Source organism: Phaseolus vulgaris, chromosome 7 (assembly GCF_000499845.2).
Source record: "Phaseolus vulgaris cultivar G19833 chromosome 7, P. vulgaris v2.0, whole genome shotgun sequence".
NCBI classification, from domain to species: Eukaryota; Viridiplantae; Streptophyta; class Magnoliopsida; order Fabales; family Fabaceae; genus Phaseolus; species Phaseolus vulgaris.
Window position 1 is genome coordinate 12,347,600 of NC_023753.2, and position 17,189 is coordinate 12,364,788.

The window sequence follows — 17,189 nt, forward strand, 5'->3', positions numbered from 1 at the left end:
CCTCATCTGGAAAGCAACATGATTTACTTCCGGATTGATGAATCCATAGCACACTCCTAGATCTCAATTTCAAATTATAGGTGAAGGTTAGTTTCGAGATTTATAAAATTGTGGGGTGCAGGAAGAAATTGCCTAAGGAGACTTGTCAATTTGGACCTTTTGTCCACATAGGAAGGGAGTCAAATATCCAACAAAATTATGCGCAAGTACCAAGTAGGAACTTTAGTCTATAAAAGTTTAATTATATCGGTTGATGCTGAGCTGTATTTCGCGTTAGATACACTTACCAAAATGAATAATAGAAAATAAATAAACTACTGCGTATTCATATGAATTCAATTCATTGAACAAGTGTCTTGAAATACAGTGTTACATTGTAATCAGAACATTAAAATAAATCTAACAAGATAATTTGATTGAATTTATGCAACTATAGACATACACCAAAAATGTAGAACCACGCAATACAGTAGCCATGAATTATAGCAGCTCTCAACTCTGACAATAGCAAGACCCCATTTCAGTTTCCTTGGCCTAAATGACACGTGAACTTGAATCTGCCATCTACACTATTTTTGCTTGTCAAGTTTCCTCATGCTTACAATTTGGGCGTTTATATTCACAATCGTTTCCAAGACAAAATGATAAAATGAAGCTAACCACGGTAATCAACACTAAGAATCTTCATCCAATAGTTTATTGATCCATTTGCTCCACAGATGTTTAGGATGTTTGGAGATGGAGCTTTCATATATGATTCTAGAGTTGCTCTAATAGAGTGGTGCCACGAATAAAAGTTGGAGGGCTGGGAAGGTTTCAAGATATATCGTATCACACATTATGGTAAGAAGACCTTGAAAAGAGCAAGCAGGATGCATTTCAATCACTGGCTTGGGGAATCATGAATCTGATCTGGGAGCAGTAAAAGATGAAAGAAGACCAGCTGCATGAGCAGGTAAAATATCTCCAAACGAGGACATGGCAGCTGCAGATCTATCCTTAAAAATGCCAACTTGTCCATCAGTCAGTATGGATCCCAGTTTAAAAGTACTCTCCCCGAACCTGCTTCCAACCTAGAAAAAGAATAAAACTAGTATCAAATACCTACGTAACTAAGCAATAAAATAACGTATTCTAAATCACAATTTAGGTATAATAATGGAGGGTATCGGTATATAAATGCAGATGTAATATGATAATGTTACCACCGTGATGTTACTCCAAAAATTTGCATATATGCAGCTAACATTGTAAGCAACGCATAAAGGAATCTACTTGGTTAAGCAAGAAAATATCATATGCTACAATTATAAACAATTTGCTCAACAAATCAAGGAACCAATCATAATTGAATGGATAACCTTTTCCAGGCTAAAGTAATACATAGTACTAGTACCGGGGAGTAGTGGATAAAGTTTAATCCGGTCTAAGAATTTGAAATGACTCGGTATTAATTCTGTCAAATACTGCAGGAAAGCTGACCAAATAAAATCACATTTGGCTTATGGATTGTAATTTCGTTAAACAGTTGTCTACAGTGAATAAAAACAACTTGTTTTAAAAAGAAAAAGGAAATACATTTGTGTGGTTGCACAAATGGATGGAGTTCACTGCAGCAGCAGTGTCATAGATGTGTATGAATCATAGTAGTTAGAATCTTACGATTCACGATACGTATCGTACGAAACGATACGGTTTCACCCTCCCACGATATGAATCGTGTGAAGAATCTTTTTCGTCCCTGAATTTTAGCTGTATCATGCGATTCGCACAAAGAATCACTGAATCCCGAAACGAAACGATTCCGTATTGTGTGAATCAGTGTGGATTTTAAAAAATGAGTAAATAAAAAAAGATAAACATAATTTGTTTAATAACATGTATGCACCATGGAGGTTGTTTTGGTGAAATTGTGTGGTATATATATATATATATATAATTTATTGTATCTTGCATGTATACATATCTTATATATTTAAGTATATATTAAACTTTTTAATGTTTATGAATCTTACGATTCACGATACGAAACGATTTACGATTCATAATATCAGCTCTCCGATACACTACTTGTATCTCGATTCTACTACCATGGTATGAATATGATACGCAAATTGCATAAAGTTATGGAGTATCAACATCTCATAATTTCTTAATTAAAGAATAAATGTACAAAATTAAACTGCAATAAGGCAATAAATAGTACCAATATTTGAAAAGGGCTTACCTGCATAAAAGACTTCAGTAATGGTGCTGCCACCCCCAGACTTGAACTGTCATCCAAATTTATCTTCTGAGAAAGTTCTCCATTTGTAATTGAATTCCATGAGCTTCTTGAAATTTCATTTGACGATGGAGTAAATGTCTTCTTTGTCCCTCTAGAGGACAATGCTGGTGCACTGAATTTACCAAGAGGTAAGTTTGTAAATATGATATGACATTTATTAGAGCATTAATCAATTGCTTCTTAATGTACATAAGTAGGTTTCTTAGCAAAACAACTACCCACACAAAAGTAGTCAGTGAATAAACCATTACAGTTTAAGCTAATTTAAAATAAATAAATAAAATGATGGCATCGGAGACCAGCTTGTAACTATGCATTATGAAATGACAGACAAAACAGAAATGAAATAGAAGATCAGACTAACCTGATGGGGAGGTATTTAAACCGGGGAACTGTAGAACACCTCAGAATATTAGATTCTGAATTAGTAGGCAGTTTCTGAACAGTATCTGTGTACATACGGTTAAGTTGCACAAAGAAACCAAAGAGGACAGCATGTCGTAGGTATGACTGTCTCTCATTCTCCCAGATATATGGCTCATACCTATAAAGAAAGAAGATTTGAGATGGCATTGCAGAAATTAATACAAGTTCAAATCATTACACACTAACAATTTAACCATGTTGCATGCTACGAATTTTCTCTAACCATGGATTTAAAGCAAAGAAAAAAGGTTTCAACCTTTCAGATTTCAAAAATGGAACATGCATGTTCTATGGATCTACTCCCAGATTCCATGTTGTTGCTTGAAATGAATTACAGCCTGTTTGAAATCCCAGATTTCTTTTATTATTCTCTTTCACTGCACCTCTTGGAAATTTTTGTGCTTCATTCGTTTATTCTGTAATTATAAACTTACCTAATTTTTCCAATTCCTTACATATTTAATCATTACACAAGCCATCTGTTCATGGATTGCACATTCTTGTCGCTTCAACATACCAAAACAAAGAAAGGAAAAACTTCATTGAAGAATAAGATACTTACGTAAGCCAGTCTATGGGATCCAGTTTCTGAGAAAGACGAGTTAACAATTTATCTGAACGTTCTCTAATGGCAGAGGTTGTAGAACTTTGGTCTTGTTTCCTTCTGGCAGGTAGCTTTGCTTTTGGTTGACTAGATTGTACCCCAACCGGATTTAAATCACCACCGGAGAGAACATCAGTAGCAAATTTGACATCTAACAAAACCTGCAAAACTCCTTTCTCTGAAACTTGGTGAACACCACTCTCTTCAGTGGAAAGGAAGTCCTCAAAGATTCCAATTACCTGTATAATAAGATACCATCATTGTAGATGTACATGCCATCACGAAAATAGAACAGTCATTGAAACAATAATGCATGACAATACAACTTGATAATTCGCTGCCTAGAAAATTAAATGCAAACATTAAACAATTGAGTATAAAAAAACTACTAAAATGGAACTGGAATTCAGTCTCAATCAGTGGAGTAAGGATATCAAAATAAAATAGGGTTCCTTTTGCACTTTATTTAAGCTGGATTATAGAAAGAGGAAATCACCAATGACACTTGGCATGATAACTTAATAACTCACTGCCTAGAAAATTAAATGCAAAACATTAAACAATTGAGTAGAATAATTATTAAAATGGAACTGGAATTCAGTCTCAATCTGTGGAGTAGGGATCTCAATAAAATAGGGCTTCTTTAGCACTTTAATTAAGCTGCATTATAGAAAGAGAGCACCAATGACACTTTGATCTGAGCAATAGTTGCTAGGAACTTGATTTCATGGTGAAATATAACAAGGCACTATAAGTAGTGCTGTAAAACTTAATTTGGAGTGGTCAGTCTTTTTTTTTTATCAGCAAAGAATGAAATTAAATTAAAAGGAATACAAAAGGAGTATCCCAACCCTTTTACATAAACCAAATCACATTAAGAATCTCCAAGAATAAAGAGATGAACAAACACCCCAGAAGCAAAAGATAGATAATGTTTGCTGCATAAGCTAGACATCCTATTCCAGCTAGCACCGTGCTCGTATTGGAATGCTATAAACACTGCAAACTGCAGCTACAAAACCATCAAAATACACCAAAATATTGGTTATCTCCACCACCTCATTGACATTCCTTCTACCCAGCTTGCAGTGGCACGATTGTAGCACTTGTCACAAAATTAATCACTTCAATGCAACATCTTCCATTCGCTCCTTTTTGGACTTTGGCTTCCCCTGTTTGCTCCTTTTAAGCTCACTTTTATCAGAAACCAACTTCCTACTTGCCAGGGTTCATCTCGCACTTAGATTGGTTGGAGTTTACAACTTCGACTTACACAGAACCCTGAACTAGCATACACCCTGCCTCTATTGGTCTGTTATAAGACACATCAAAACAGAATCCTCCATCATGTCCTTAACATTCCTTTTGACTCCCTTGCAAGCACATATGTCCTTTCCATCTTGCACCAGCTGCAGGCCGTGACAAACCCACCAACACCTCCAACCAACTATAAATCCAGTATAGGCCGTAGTCTTAAAACTCTTGGCATCTGGGAGTCCTAATTATAACTTCTAATGCAAAGCATTGGATTAAGAATCCAGTCTACGAAAGAATAAGTAAAGGAATGCACCTTGTGCTTCATCCAAAGCCAGGATTTGAGTTGAGCCTTCTGAAACACCTCCTCCGCATCTACTAGCCCTTTTTTTAATACAATCAGGTTCCTTTGGTCCCAGATACACCTAATAACAGATGCCCAAACACCTTTCCATACCAGGTTTTGCTTCTTGCTAGCATTGCTCAGATAAAAACTCATAAAGTGCATATTTAAATCATTTTGTTGAACAGAAGAGATACCTATTCATTTGAAGCACAAGGACCATACCCTTTGTGTGTATTTACACTCCAAGAAGATATGTTGACAAGACTCCTCCTTAAGCTGACACATTGCACATAGCGTAGATTCCATCATCCCCCCTCTCCTACTCAAACTCACCCTTGTTGAGATTCTATCCAGCAGCACTCTCCAAGCTGTCACGATCACATTTGGGAATGCCTTAGTCTTCCAAAGGAGATTAAACACATCGGATTGGGTTCCACGAGACTGCTTGGCAAGGCACTCATAAGCAGAATTCACAGAAAAAGGCCTGGTTCTTCCTTCCCCCACACCTGCACATCCACGTCATTCCTTCTCATTAGTGCCCCTGATAGCAGTGTAAAGAGGTCTGCTTCCAGTGATGATTCCCACTCAAATCTGGCACGCCTCCATGTCAGCCTCCATCTCCAATCCGAATTAATCCACACGCCAACTTCACCCACTGTTTGCCCCTGGTTTAAGGATAGGGAGAACAGTCTAGGAAACAAGGATTTGAGATCAGAGCTCCCAACCCACACCTCCTCCCAGAACTTTACTTTGTCTCCACACCCTAGTTTCCAGCTTAGTTCTTCTTGAAACCATCCTTTTCCTCCTCCTTGCACACTTTATAGAGATCTTTCCACCACCAAGATTGGAGTTTGACTAGTGTATGGATGCTTCCAGGCTCCAACCCATACTTTGAGTCCAATAACTCTTTCCACCTTCCCTCCTCTTGAGAGATACAACGTCATCTCCATTTAGCTAGGAGAGCATGGTTAAACTTTCGTATTTCTCTTAAACCCAATCCTCCCTCCTCTTTAGGTTTGCACACATCTTCCCAACTAACCCAGCAAATTGGCTTGCTTTCTTTCCCCCAACCCCACAAGAATCTCCTTTGGATAGAGGTAATCCTCTTACTGACTGAGTCAGGGGCTTTGAAAAGGGAGAGATAATACAGAGGTATAGCAGATATGACAGAGTTGATAAGACAAATTCTCCCTGCCATGGATAAAAATCTCCCTTTCCACACACTGAGCTTCGCTTTTAACTTGTTAACGACCGGTTCCCAGAACTGCTTTTTCCTGGGGTTACCTCCCACTTCAAGGCCCAGATATTTAAACGGTACTCCCATTTGTTTGCAGTTCAACGTCTTTGTATAACATGCTACATCACTACTTTGAACATTGATGCCTGCAAGCTTTGACTTATGGAAGTTGATCTTCAACCTTGAGGCTAATTCAAACCCCCTTAGGATGGCCTTCAAGGTTACCACGTTGTTGAAGGAGTCTTCACAAAGAAAAATAGTGTCATCCGCAAACTGGAGGATGCACACCACAATCTCCTTCCTTCCAAACTTGAGGCTCGTCAGCAAAGTGGTTTTGCTAGCACTTCTAACTATCCCAGCAAGGCCTTCAGCTACAACTAGGAAAAAGAAGGGTGCAAGTGGGTCTCCTTGCCTTAACCCTCTAGTCGGCTTGAATTCCTCCGTAGGGCTCCCATTGACTAACACAGACACAGTGGCGGATTCCAGACATCCTTTAATCCATGCGATCCAGAGGTTGTGAAACCCCATCCTGGATAGCATATCATATAAGAACGCCAATCTAACCGAGTCATATGCTTTTTCGGAGTCCACCTTTAGGCACAACCCTCTTCTCCCACTTCTCCTTAAATCCTCAACAACTTCATTGGCCATAAGAACACTGTCTAAGATCCCTCTTCCTTTCACAAAGGCTGATTGGCATTCATCTATCAAAGAGGGCAACACCTTCTTCATTCTACTAGCTAAAACCTTCGAAATAATCTTGTACATAGCTCCAACTAATGAGATGGGTCTATATTGCTCAAGCTTGGACGGGTCCCTATGTAATAGGCCTTTGATTATTCTAGATAAAAGGTTGCAATGTCAGCATCACCTATGGTACATGTTCGCAGTCAAGGACATGGTGAAAAACCATGACTCAAATTGATAAGAATTTTAAAAGAACCACGCTAAAAAAGTTAGTCATATTAGTTGGAGAGACCTAGGCCTTATAAACTCCACACTAGAATTCTAGACTTCCAACCTATGGCTCAACTATCATGCATTGCAATTGGTTCCTAACATATTCTATAAGCAAAATTTAGTTTTTGGCAACATGCTGCAGGAGAAATTAATGATTTAATTGTAAATTTATATTTTTCAATGTTTTTCTTAAAAAGTACGTTTTCAAAAGGATTAACCCATGCATTGCAAAGGCCACATTATTTTTTTGCTTTTCTGATGCTCCCTTGCAAAAAGCATGTAATGCTAGCTGTCAATATTATGCCAATATAAAGAAAAGAGCATGCTTGAAAACCCACATTCACTCTCTAATTTAATTAAAAGTATACAGAGAAAAATTCAGCCTTATAGATTTAAGAAACTTTTATAACCGTTTTGAATACCAAGACGCAACAGCTCATTCACACAAGATATACTCATAGGAACTTCTCAATTTTTTCTTCATAAAACATTTTCAAATTTGGTTTACATCAAGAATAAGAACCCATGTGAAAAAGACACACTATTGTTCAGTTATCCGTAGCTACCTTGTAAAAGCATATAATGGCAGCAGTCAACATTATGCTTATACAAAAAAAAGGTGGGTCTACTAGCATGCCCGTGTTTCTATTCACTCTCATTTAAATCCATGCTCATTAATTCAAAGTATGCAAATAAAATTTTGGCCTTCTAGATTTCAGGAATTTTCGTATCCCATTTAGCACCAAAACCAGTAAAAATGCATAAGTTCAACTATACTTATAGACCACTAGACATACCAAGATAAATGATGAGATCAGAAGTATTTAGCAAGTCAAATTGTGCATAAAGGACCTGATTGAAACTGAATCTCCCTTTTTCAGTTCTCGTTTAGACAATAACCAATAATCATTTAGGTTTTCAATAACTTGATTGCAATTACTTTTTACATGGGTGTGGGTGGGTTTGCATATAGTATGCGTATTTCTATTACTATGAGATTCTAGTGACATGAGGACAACTCAAGCTTAACTCTAAATAAATAAAAATTATGATGAATTAATTCAGCAGCTTGAATTCAAGAATAAGAACTGCTCCAAGTCTCTAAGATGGATCTCACAAAGACTACACTGCCTACCTATTTTAGGTAAGCTGACACAGAAAATGGCACGCAGCCACAGAATTGATACAACTAATTTAAACTTCAGTTTATTCTTAACATGGCATTGAAATACTGCAGAGAGATTCTTTCCGGCATTCTTAGTTCACTTCTTATTTTTTTCATGTCTTATGTTTATATTATTTTGAGGATACATTATCCATTTACTCTTTTATTTTCAATGAAACCTCATTTTCTATTAAAAAAACAAAAAGGAAAGACGGGAAATAAATTAGTGAGCAAGTCATGATGGTAAAAGTTAAGATCAAGCAGACCAGAACATCCACAGGAAAACCTACCTTTTCCAGTAGCCTTGATGCAAGTTTATGCAAAATCTTCTTGTCAAGTACATGACCTCCAACTCTATGAACTTCATCACACGCTCTGAAGAGAAATGAGATGATGTAGAGAGAAGGCATAGATGGAAGAGAAATTTTCATCTCTGATTGGTTCTCATCAGATTGATCTTGCTTGACAACAATATCCTCCCATCCCTGTTCAGATAAGCAAAAATAAAAAACCTTCAAGATGAAAAGCTATAACTTGGCCAGCATATCGCCAATACATGGTCCCACTAAGAAATAACAACATTAGACCAAGGCAATGTTTGAGTTTGATGACACCCACTATCCTTTCAAGAAGGCGAACAGAAGTTAATCTGACTCTATATTTAAAGGCCACAACTTTTCATTATGCATTTCACCTTTGGTTGAAGATTGAAGATTCAATACCCACAAGATTTGTTAATACAATAGTTGTAAAGTAAAAGATCATAATGATGTGTTTTGATAGACAATTTATCATGTCAGACTATAATCACATGATATGCTACGCTATAAATGCTCAAGCCCGAATCAAGTTTTTGCCCAATGTCAATTTGTTAAGTGGTTTTCCCTTCTGGTGATGTACATACAAATAGAATGAGGAGCTTATACTTGCTGACTTCCTGTATTTTCTGTTTTTATTTTACTCTATTCGTAAAGAATTTCTTAACCTCATTCTTATGTTTTCCTTCCCCATTTCTTCACACCTAACAAACTTTTTAACCACAGGGGCCTTCAAAAGGAATAAATAAGTATTATAGTCAGACACAAAGGTTCATAAAAAAAATAAACACTCAAAAATGAAAGATTGACAAGTCATAATCTTACGAAGAAGAAAAACAAGATTAAGTTGTTACATGCAAACAAGCAAACACATCAAAGGGGAGGTGAATATCACTTACCCTCCAGGGTGTGCTCAAAGATAAAGCATCATCCTGTTTAAGATCCCGAGATATTGTGGCAGAAAGTTCATCTGAGAGCCATAATATCCACAAGTTGTAAGCTCTAATGCTAAGGTCTCCTATAGTCTTATTCAATTCTTCCAATTCAGGGCTTGCACCTTCTCTCATACCAAGCAAAGCAGCTATGGAAGATGAATTTTTTTTTTTAGAGCCTAGGCTTGCTTGTCTTCCTGGACTATCACAGATAACAGAATCAGATGCAAATCGAGACTGTTTCACCAGAGATGGTAATTTCCCAACTGTAGATGCATTTCCACTAGCCCAAAATCTGGGAGAACCAAGTATCAGGGGTATATGTTTAGAATGATTTTGGAATGCAAACAATATTCGTCCAATGAAAAGAGACTTTTCAACAGTAACAGCAGTTGGCGATTCACTATTTTCTGCCGGGGCATATAAACTATCAAGCTCTTGTTTCAGTGTCATCAATATTGAAGACACACATTCATAACATTTACTTTGCAGGTATGGTGCCAGATCCTTCAGTCTTTGAGATGCCTTTGGAGATTCTATGAAACTTAAAACATCCTCAAGGATGCTCTGACAAGAAACATCAACTGCATCCCTGATTCGACTTACTTCAGGACCAAAGTATGCATTAAGACAAGAGTGAAATTCACTCTCTTCAGGCTGGACTTTAAACCCAGAAGAAACTCCAGTTTTTCTGGCATTTGATTCTAGAAACCAAACACCACCAGCCGTAGAAGGTCTGTTCAAGTACACCTGAACATCATCCAGCTTGGTAAACAACTCACCTACAGCAGAAATTGAGTTTACCACGTCAACAGCACCAGTTAGCTCCCTAAATCTCAAGTCAATAATTGATTTCATCCTGCCAAGAAAAGCATACTCAAATATCTCATCCCAAAGATCTGAATCATCTTCCAAAACAAGTTCCCGAATCCTACTCCAAGGTAACTCAATCTCTGAGCCAAAAACACTCTTGAGCCATTCAAGACTCTCCTGAAGAACTTGCTTGCTTTCCATCGTCTCCCTTATTGATTTCTCAGCAGAAGCCAGATCCTGGCCGCTGCCAATGGCATCAGTCAAATTTCTTCCACTTATCTTGCTGACGCACTCCCTTAACCAAGAAAAACAAGTATCAGCAATGTAACGCTTATCAAGCATCACCATGATCGATTCCAGTCTATCTCTGAATGACTTCCAGAGCCTAACTTCCTCGTCAGGATTGGGAATCCCACCAAACAACTGAGATGCCGGAGGGGATCCCAGTATGACTTTGTAAAAAAGGGGCATATCATTCAAAACCTGCAAAAACAACTCACCCACCTGACCCACAGTAACCTGAATTATACCCAACACATCACACAAGACCGAAACCACCAAGGAGGAAGCATCACCAGGACCAGCATTCCCCAAAGCTTGCAATATCCACGACTTCCTCGATTCCAAAAACAATCCCAATACCTGTTTTACATAAAAAATAAAAAAAATAAAAACAGTTTAAACCGAATCCAGCAATTGTCCAAATCTTAAACTAATTAAGTCCATACAACTCCTTTTTTTCATCGACTAATCACTCCACACACATCAATCTAGGCATAAATCCAGAATTCAATGCGAAGAAACTAAATACCTGCTTAGGCTCGAGCTCGTCGATGACGGCGACGGCGGCAAGCGCGTCGGAGTAAGCGGCAATGGCGAGGCCGCGATCGAGCAACCGATCGCGGCTGCGCTGGGAGATCTGCGCCCTGAAGCTCTCAACGATTTGCCACTGGTGCTGGAGCATGGCGAAATTGGAGAGGAACTTCTTCTTCTTGTCATCAGAATCGACGAACAAGTGGTAGTGCACGTTCTTGGCACGTACGTAGCGCGACGCGGCCTCCAGAAACATCCCTTCATCGAGGCAGCCCCAAATGTTCTCGGGCGTGTCGGCGAGGTACTTCACACGGCACGCCGCGCCATATGTCCAGGCTCGGGACTGGGAATGGAGCTTGGCTTGGGACTGGGATTGGGAGAGGGAGAGAGAGCGGATGCGACCGTGCACGGCGGCGATGTTGCCGGAGATGCCGTTGCACGAGGCTTTCATGCGGACGATGGAGTCGGCGGAGTCGATCAGGTCGCGGTACCTATTGCCGACCAGTTGCCGGAGCTCCTCCTTCTTGTCCTCGATCTGCCCCCGCATCGCCGCCTCTGTCTTCCGGATCTCAGCAATAGGCTTGGTGCGGAAGAGGGACTCGGCGTCGCGGCTGCCGAGGTTGGAGATGCGGTGGTCATCGGCATGAGGCGACGGCGCTGCCGCGGCGGGGGACGAGACTCGCATTGCTCTGGCGGTGGGTTTGGGGTTTTAGTGGCTTGGCATTGATCTCTCCGGCGGACGGAGGAGCAAGGAGAGTTGAAATTTTGGAAAACGGTCACTTGGAAACGGGAAAAGGGAGAAACTCAACGCGAGTTTCGTAAAGGAAAATTTTGTCTGAAACAAAGGTGAACGACGTCGTTTCCCTTGAAGAGGAATAGTAAGTAATAGTATTTTTGCCTGAATTGATTTTTTTAATACTAAGCTTTATATTTAGAACTTGCTAAAACAAATCACAGGTTCATTTTCAAGCTTATAATTCATTATACACTGTGTTTTCTATAAATATTAAATTTTTATACATATTTAATATAGTTGTATTATCTATATGAAAATTATAAAATAAATTAAATAATCAAATAGACTATAATGTATGCTTAATTATTATTAAATTAATTTTAAATGAATAATATCTATATTTAAATTATTTTATTTATTAAATTAAGTACACAAAGTTAATGTCATTTTTTATCGAATATAAAGTTTATTTATCTAAAATCATTTTAACTCAAAACCTACTTTAGATTCGAGTTTAATTCATCATAAAAAGTTACTTAATTTTAGATAATTTGTGCTTTAAATTCTAGGAATAAATTTTTGTGATTATGTCATTGGAAAGAGGAAATATATTTAACGTGCAATTTATAAATTTATGTAACTTTCCGACGAATTTGTTGCAAAACTAGACCATATAAAAATCAGACATTGTTTGTATCATGGTGTACAATACTATCAAAGATTGTCTCAAACACATGACTCCTTATGGTATTTGCTTAGAAAAATATTTCTTCAGGAAGAAGAAAAAAAATTATAAGAGAGATCAAATTAAAAGACATAAATGTTTTCATAAAATATAGAATTTATAAAATTTAAATCATGCAATTTTAATTAAATAAATGTTTTCCTAAAATATAAAATTTAAATTTCTTCATAAATATTATATCCAAAATAACATATTTCACTATATATATTTTTATTTATCTTAACAAACACTAGTCTCTTAAAAATTTACATTCTGATAAAAATATTAAGATAATTATTACAAAATCAACAATTTATTATGTAGTATGTGATTATATCATACTCTTAAATCAATTTTACTTAGCTCGTTGTTCTACAACAATTTATTCCTATTATTTCTAGTTTTACTCTAGAGTATTTGTAGTAGGTTAGCTTAGTGAATCTTGAAAGAAAATATTTCAAGAAGGATTAACATAATGAGAAGAGGTGTTATCCTCTCTTCCAAAACTTACTTTCTATGTAGTGAGTTTGATAAAACTGTCCACCATTTTTTTTTTTGAAACATAGAGTATTTTATTACATATTGTTCTTGTTGTGGGCGCCAAATGTTCTTACCGGTTGACTCCCTCGTCGATTGAATCTAACGACTATCACACACCCTTTTATCTTTGTCTTGGTTCGTGCTTTCCTTGGATCGAAATACTCTGTACCTGCAAAGACAAAGGGGCGCCCTAAAGGCCGTTTGCACTCCGACGCTCAAGTCAATACTAGGGCCAAGAAACAGAATGTGTGTAATAGTTCTAATCTCAGAAACTGCGTACCTTGTGGCTTTTCTTACTACCCTTTATATAGTCTAGGGTTTCTTCTATTTTCATTACCCGCACTTAGGGTTTTTGGAGGAATGTCTTCGAGCCGCTATTACCTAATCTTAGGGCAATCTAGCACGTAAGGCTCCCCCACTGGAGTGCAACCTCTAATGGAATGGCCACCCAGGTACTAACTTGTGCACCTAATCTCTGGGACAATCCGTCTTGGGGGTGCCCTAACTATTCACGTGTCATGCATGCAACCTGCCCCTGGGAAACGTAACCCTAACAGGCCGTAGCGCCTCCAGTGGTTCTTTACTTGTGTTGTGCCTGAATGCGCTATTCACACCACACACATGGACTCTTCGTGACCTAGGCTTCCCCCTACTTCTGGGCGTTTACTGATAACTGGTGTGCTTTCTGGGATCCACCTTTCGTGGTCCAATCCAGTTGTTTAAGTCGCCGATGCCCGATGTCATATCGGCCTCACTCTGTTGCCAAGGACACGTCAGCACATCCTGGTGATCGACATCCGACCACTAATCGGCACCCTGGCTCGTGCCGCTGGTGAGACACTGGCTCATGCCATTTGTGGGACCCAGCTTATGTGGCCCACCATTACTAGTAGTCAATGATGTCCGAGGACTGGTCGGTACACAAGCCCCCCAGTCTCGAGCTGTTAACTTGTTCAACGAAGAGACTAAGTCATCGCCCTTGGCGACCTACATGGCACTGTGTGAAAGGACGTGAACAATGCACCGAAGTGACGTTTCTCCATACTTGTTTTAATTTGCGCACACGTGGCTAGATCAACGAATAGGACTTATTGTCGCTTATGCTCCCTTGTTTACGTTAACTCTTTCAAAAACACGCGTTTCTTCACTGTTCCATCACTTCACTGAAAACTCTCTTCGAACGCTCTTGCTTCACCTTCCTCAATCACTACCTTCAACCCTCAACCGCTTAAAGGTATGATTTTTATCTCATGCCCTGCTCTTGTTTCGTGATTCCGCTGCTCATAACATGTTACAACTGCTCTGGGTTTGTTTAAGATTTCCGCACTTTAGGTTTTTCTGCATTTTACACTGTTGTGTTCTTCGCTTCTATTTCTCTGCTTCATTGAGCCACACTCGCTTCTTCTGAACCCTCTTCTTTCTTCCTTTTTCCTCTCCCTTTTTAGCTTTCTTCAAGATTGTCAGAACAAAAACCACCTCCAACCCTCCTCCCAACATTGACCACAACGTCCTGTACCCTTGGGCTTTTGATGACCTTCTCGCCAAGACCTCCACACTCACCTCCAACAAGGACGTGAGGAAACATCGAGATGAAGAACCTGATCCCAAGGGCCGCGTATTTAGGAGAGAAAGCGACGCTTACGTATCAGTTCGACCTTGTGCGAAGGGCGAACCGATATGTGTTGATGATCGCGCCAGCGGTGGAGAACCCTTTTTCTTCTTATACTCCACCATCTTCAAGCGGATCAAACTCCGCTTGCCGCTCACGGGGTTCGAGCGGGCGCTTTAGACTGAAATAAACATGGCCCCTGCCCAGCTGCACCCCAATAGATGGGCCTTCGTGAGGGCTTTTGCCATTTTGTGCAACCATCTATGGCACACTCCTTCGGTGGACGTCTTCCTCCACTTCTTTGAGGCCAAGAACCCAGGAAAAAAACTTTGGGTAAGCTTCAACAGGGTGGCGGGAAGAGTCCTCCTAACCCTCTTCCAGCAATCTTATAAGGGCTTCAAAGGGAAGTTCTTTAAGGTGTGCTGCAACACCCACGACCCCACCTTGTTAGATGGGTTCCCACTCTACTGGATGGGGAAGCTAAAGTTCAAGAAGCCCAGGGGTCTCAAGGAACTGACTCCCCCTGATCGCGAACTGTGTCAGGTCCTCGCAAGCTTAGGAACAGTGTTTAACACCGCCCAACTGATAAAGTACGAGTATAGCTCATCAAACCTCAATGGCTACATTGGTATTTGTTTATACTTTTCCCCCGCTTCGCTTTGCATATCTGTTGTTAGCTTACACATCACGTACTTTGTATTTTCATGCTTGTGCATCCACTGGTTTACCCTTTGCATATTGTGGCTTTTGTGCTTCTTGTTGTTGGTTGTATACTATGTAGCATTATTTTCTCATGTTTCATTGTCTTGGTGCAGGTATGGTGCTGAACGAAGAGAAGAGGAACAGGTTGGTTGAGCTGATCGCTCGCTGCCAAGCGACACTTACTGGTGCAGGCGGCTCAACCCCCGCTGGTCCTCTAGCCGTTGCACAAGATTCGCCCAGTCCCGCTGATGGCATTTCGTGAAGGTCTTCTTGAATCATGTAAGGAAAAGGGGTGCGGAAGCTATGAAGGTGTGTGAGCAAGATCCTCCTAAGAGTGGTGTTGATCTTGAAGGTGCATGATGTGTATGAAGCTAGGGAGGTTCGACCAACCCAAGGAGAGGTGAAGGAGATGAAGTTTAGAGCCTAGAATTCTAGGGAGAAGCAAAGCTTGGCACAAAATGGCAGCATAACTTTACTCACAATAAACTTGAAAATACAAGGTGTAGGATCCTCCTTTTATAGGTTAAGGAGGACCATAATGCAACCCTAATGCTAGCCAAATGAAATGTAAATGTGAAGCACATGGGTGCACATGGCACATAGGTGCACAAATGAGCACATGGGGAGGGGTATGTCTAGTTTTTATGCTCACCCCTTCCATGGGCTTTCTAGACCGGCCTTGGTAAATTTAGAGGTTTTTTTAGAAACTCTAAGTTTACCTAGGTTGGTGTTTTAAGTGCCAAAATTAATTCTAAGAAAATTACAAATAAAGTTCCTATGCTAATTTTGACAAGAAATTAAAGTCTACTCTACACTAGAGTTTATGGCATTTGAACATGTAAAAGAACGTCTTCTTGGATCCTCTTGGCCATAACTCTATGGTTGGCCCAAATCTACCCTTTGGTGGGCTTGCATGTGGGCTTGTGCTTGGGCCTCTTCCATCATCCCCTCCCTCTTGAAAAGGATTTGTCCTCAAATCCATTGCTTCTTCTTCTTCATGGCTAGGGGAATGGATGTGGCTGGATGGTGTCCATCATCTCCTTCTCCTTGAGAAGATCTATCCTCAGATCTAGAGATTTGATCTCGGATAGCAGCCTCTTGCTTCTTCAACTATGCTTGCCCTCCCGGATCAAACGTCCACCTAGGGGAATTATCAAATGAGTTAGTTGAAGCAGTTATATACAAATCAATTTTATGAAGTTGCCATTTTTGTTTTTCTTTTGTTTTTGGCAACTTTGGACAATGTTTCTCTTTTGATTGTTGTATGTGTTCTCTAATCATCTTATGCATTTTGAAATGTGCATTTGTGGTTACTTTCTCTTTAGGCATAAATCCTATAAGAGATGGTAACAACTTAAAAGGAGAAAGATGATTTAGCCCACATATAACCTCAAAAGTAGAAATACAAGTAGTTTTGTGAACTACTTTATGGTATGTATGCTCATCTCTAGACTTGTGTTTGTCCTTTATGATTATTCTAGGCATAATAGAAAGAGCTAGATTTTCAATTGTATTTTGACCATGCGTTTGAGGATGATAAGAATTTAAAGTGTGCAACTTAGTTGCAAGTTTTCCAAAGGAAATCCTCAAATCATGGTTTGCAAAATTTGAAGCTCTATTCAACACTATGCTTGAGGATAAACCATGAAGATGTATCACTTCTCTAAAGAAGAGTTTATCCATAACCATGAAAATTGAATCAAAACCTTTTGTTGTCCTAGGGA

At 39.2% G+C, this 17,189-nt stretch overlaps 1 protein-coding gene across 1 annotated transcript; it reads right to left on the minus strand.

The window, feature by feature from the left end:
* Positions 1-324: 324 nt before the first annotated feature.
* LOC137827674 (conserved oligomeric Golgi complex subunit 1) lies at positions 325-12,054 on the minus strand. The gene is made up of 7 exons (XM_068633918.1): positions 11,153-12,054; positions 9,496-10,983; positions 8,570-8,764; positions 3,276-3,556; positions 2,652-2,831; positions 2,228-2,399; positions 325-1,073 (listed from the first exon to the last, which is right to left on the minus strand). The coding sequence occupies exons 1-7, from the start codon at positions 11,837-11,839 to the stop codon at positions 900-902; spliced, it is 3,177 nt and encodes a 1,058-aa protein (XP_068490019.1). The 5' UTR covers positions 11,840-12,054; the 3' UTR covers positions 325-899.
* Positions 12,055-17,189: the final 5,135 nt, after the last annotated feature.

Bases quoted from the DNA above. Each gene is read 5' to 3' on its own strand.
- LOC137827674 (XM_068633918.1), bottom strand. From the start codon at position 11,839: ATGCGAGTCTCGTCCCCCGCCGCGGCAGCGCCGTCGCCTCATGCCGAT. The intron at 8,765-9,495 runs GTAAGTGATATT...TTATCTGAACAG, and splicing joins CTTTGAGCACACCCTGGAGG to GGATGGGAGGATATTGTTGT. The intron at 2,832-3,275 runs GTAAGTATCTTA...CTTTCTTTATAG, and splicing joins GATCCCATAGACTGGCTTAC to GTATGAGCCATATATCTGGG.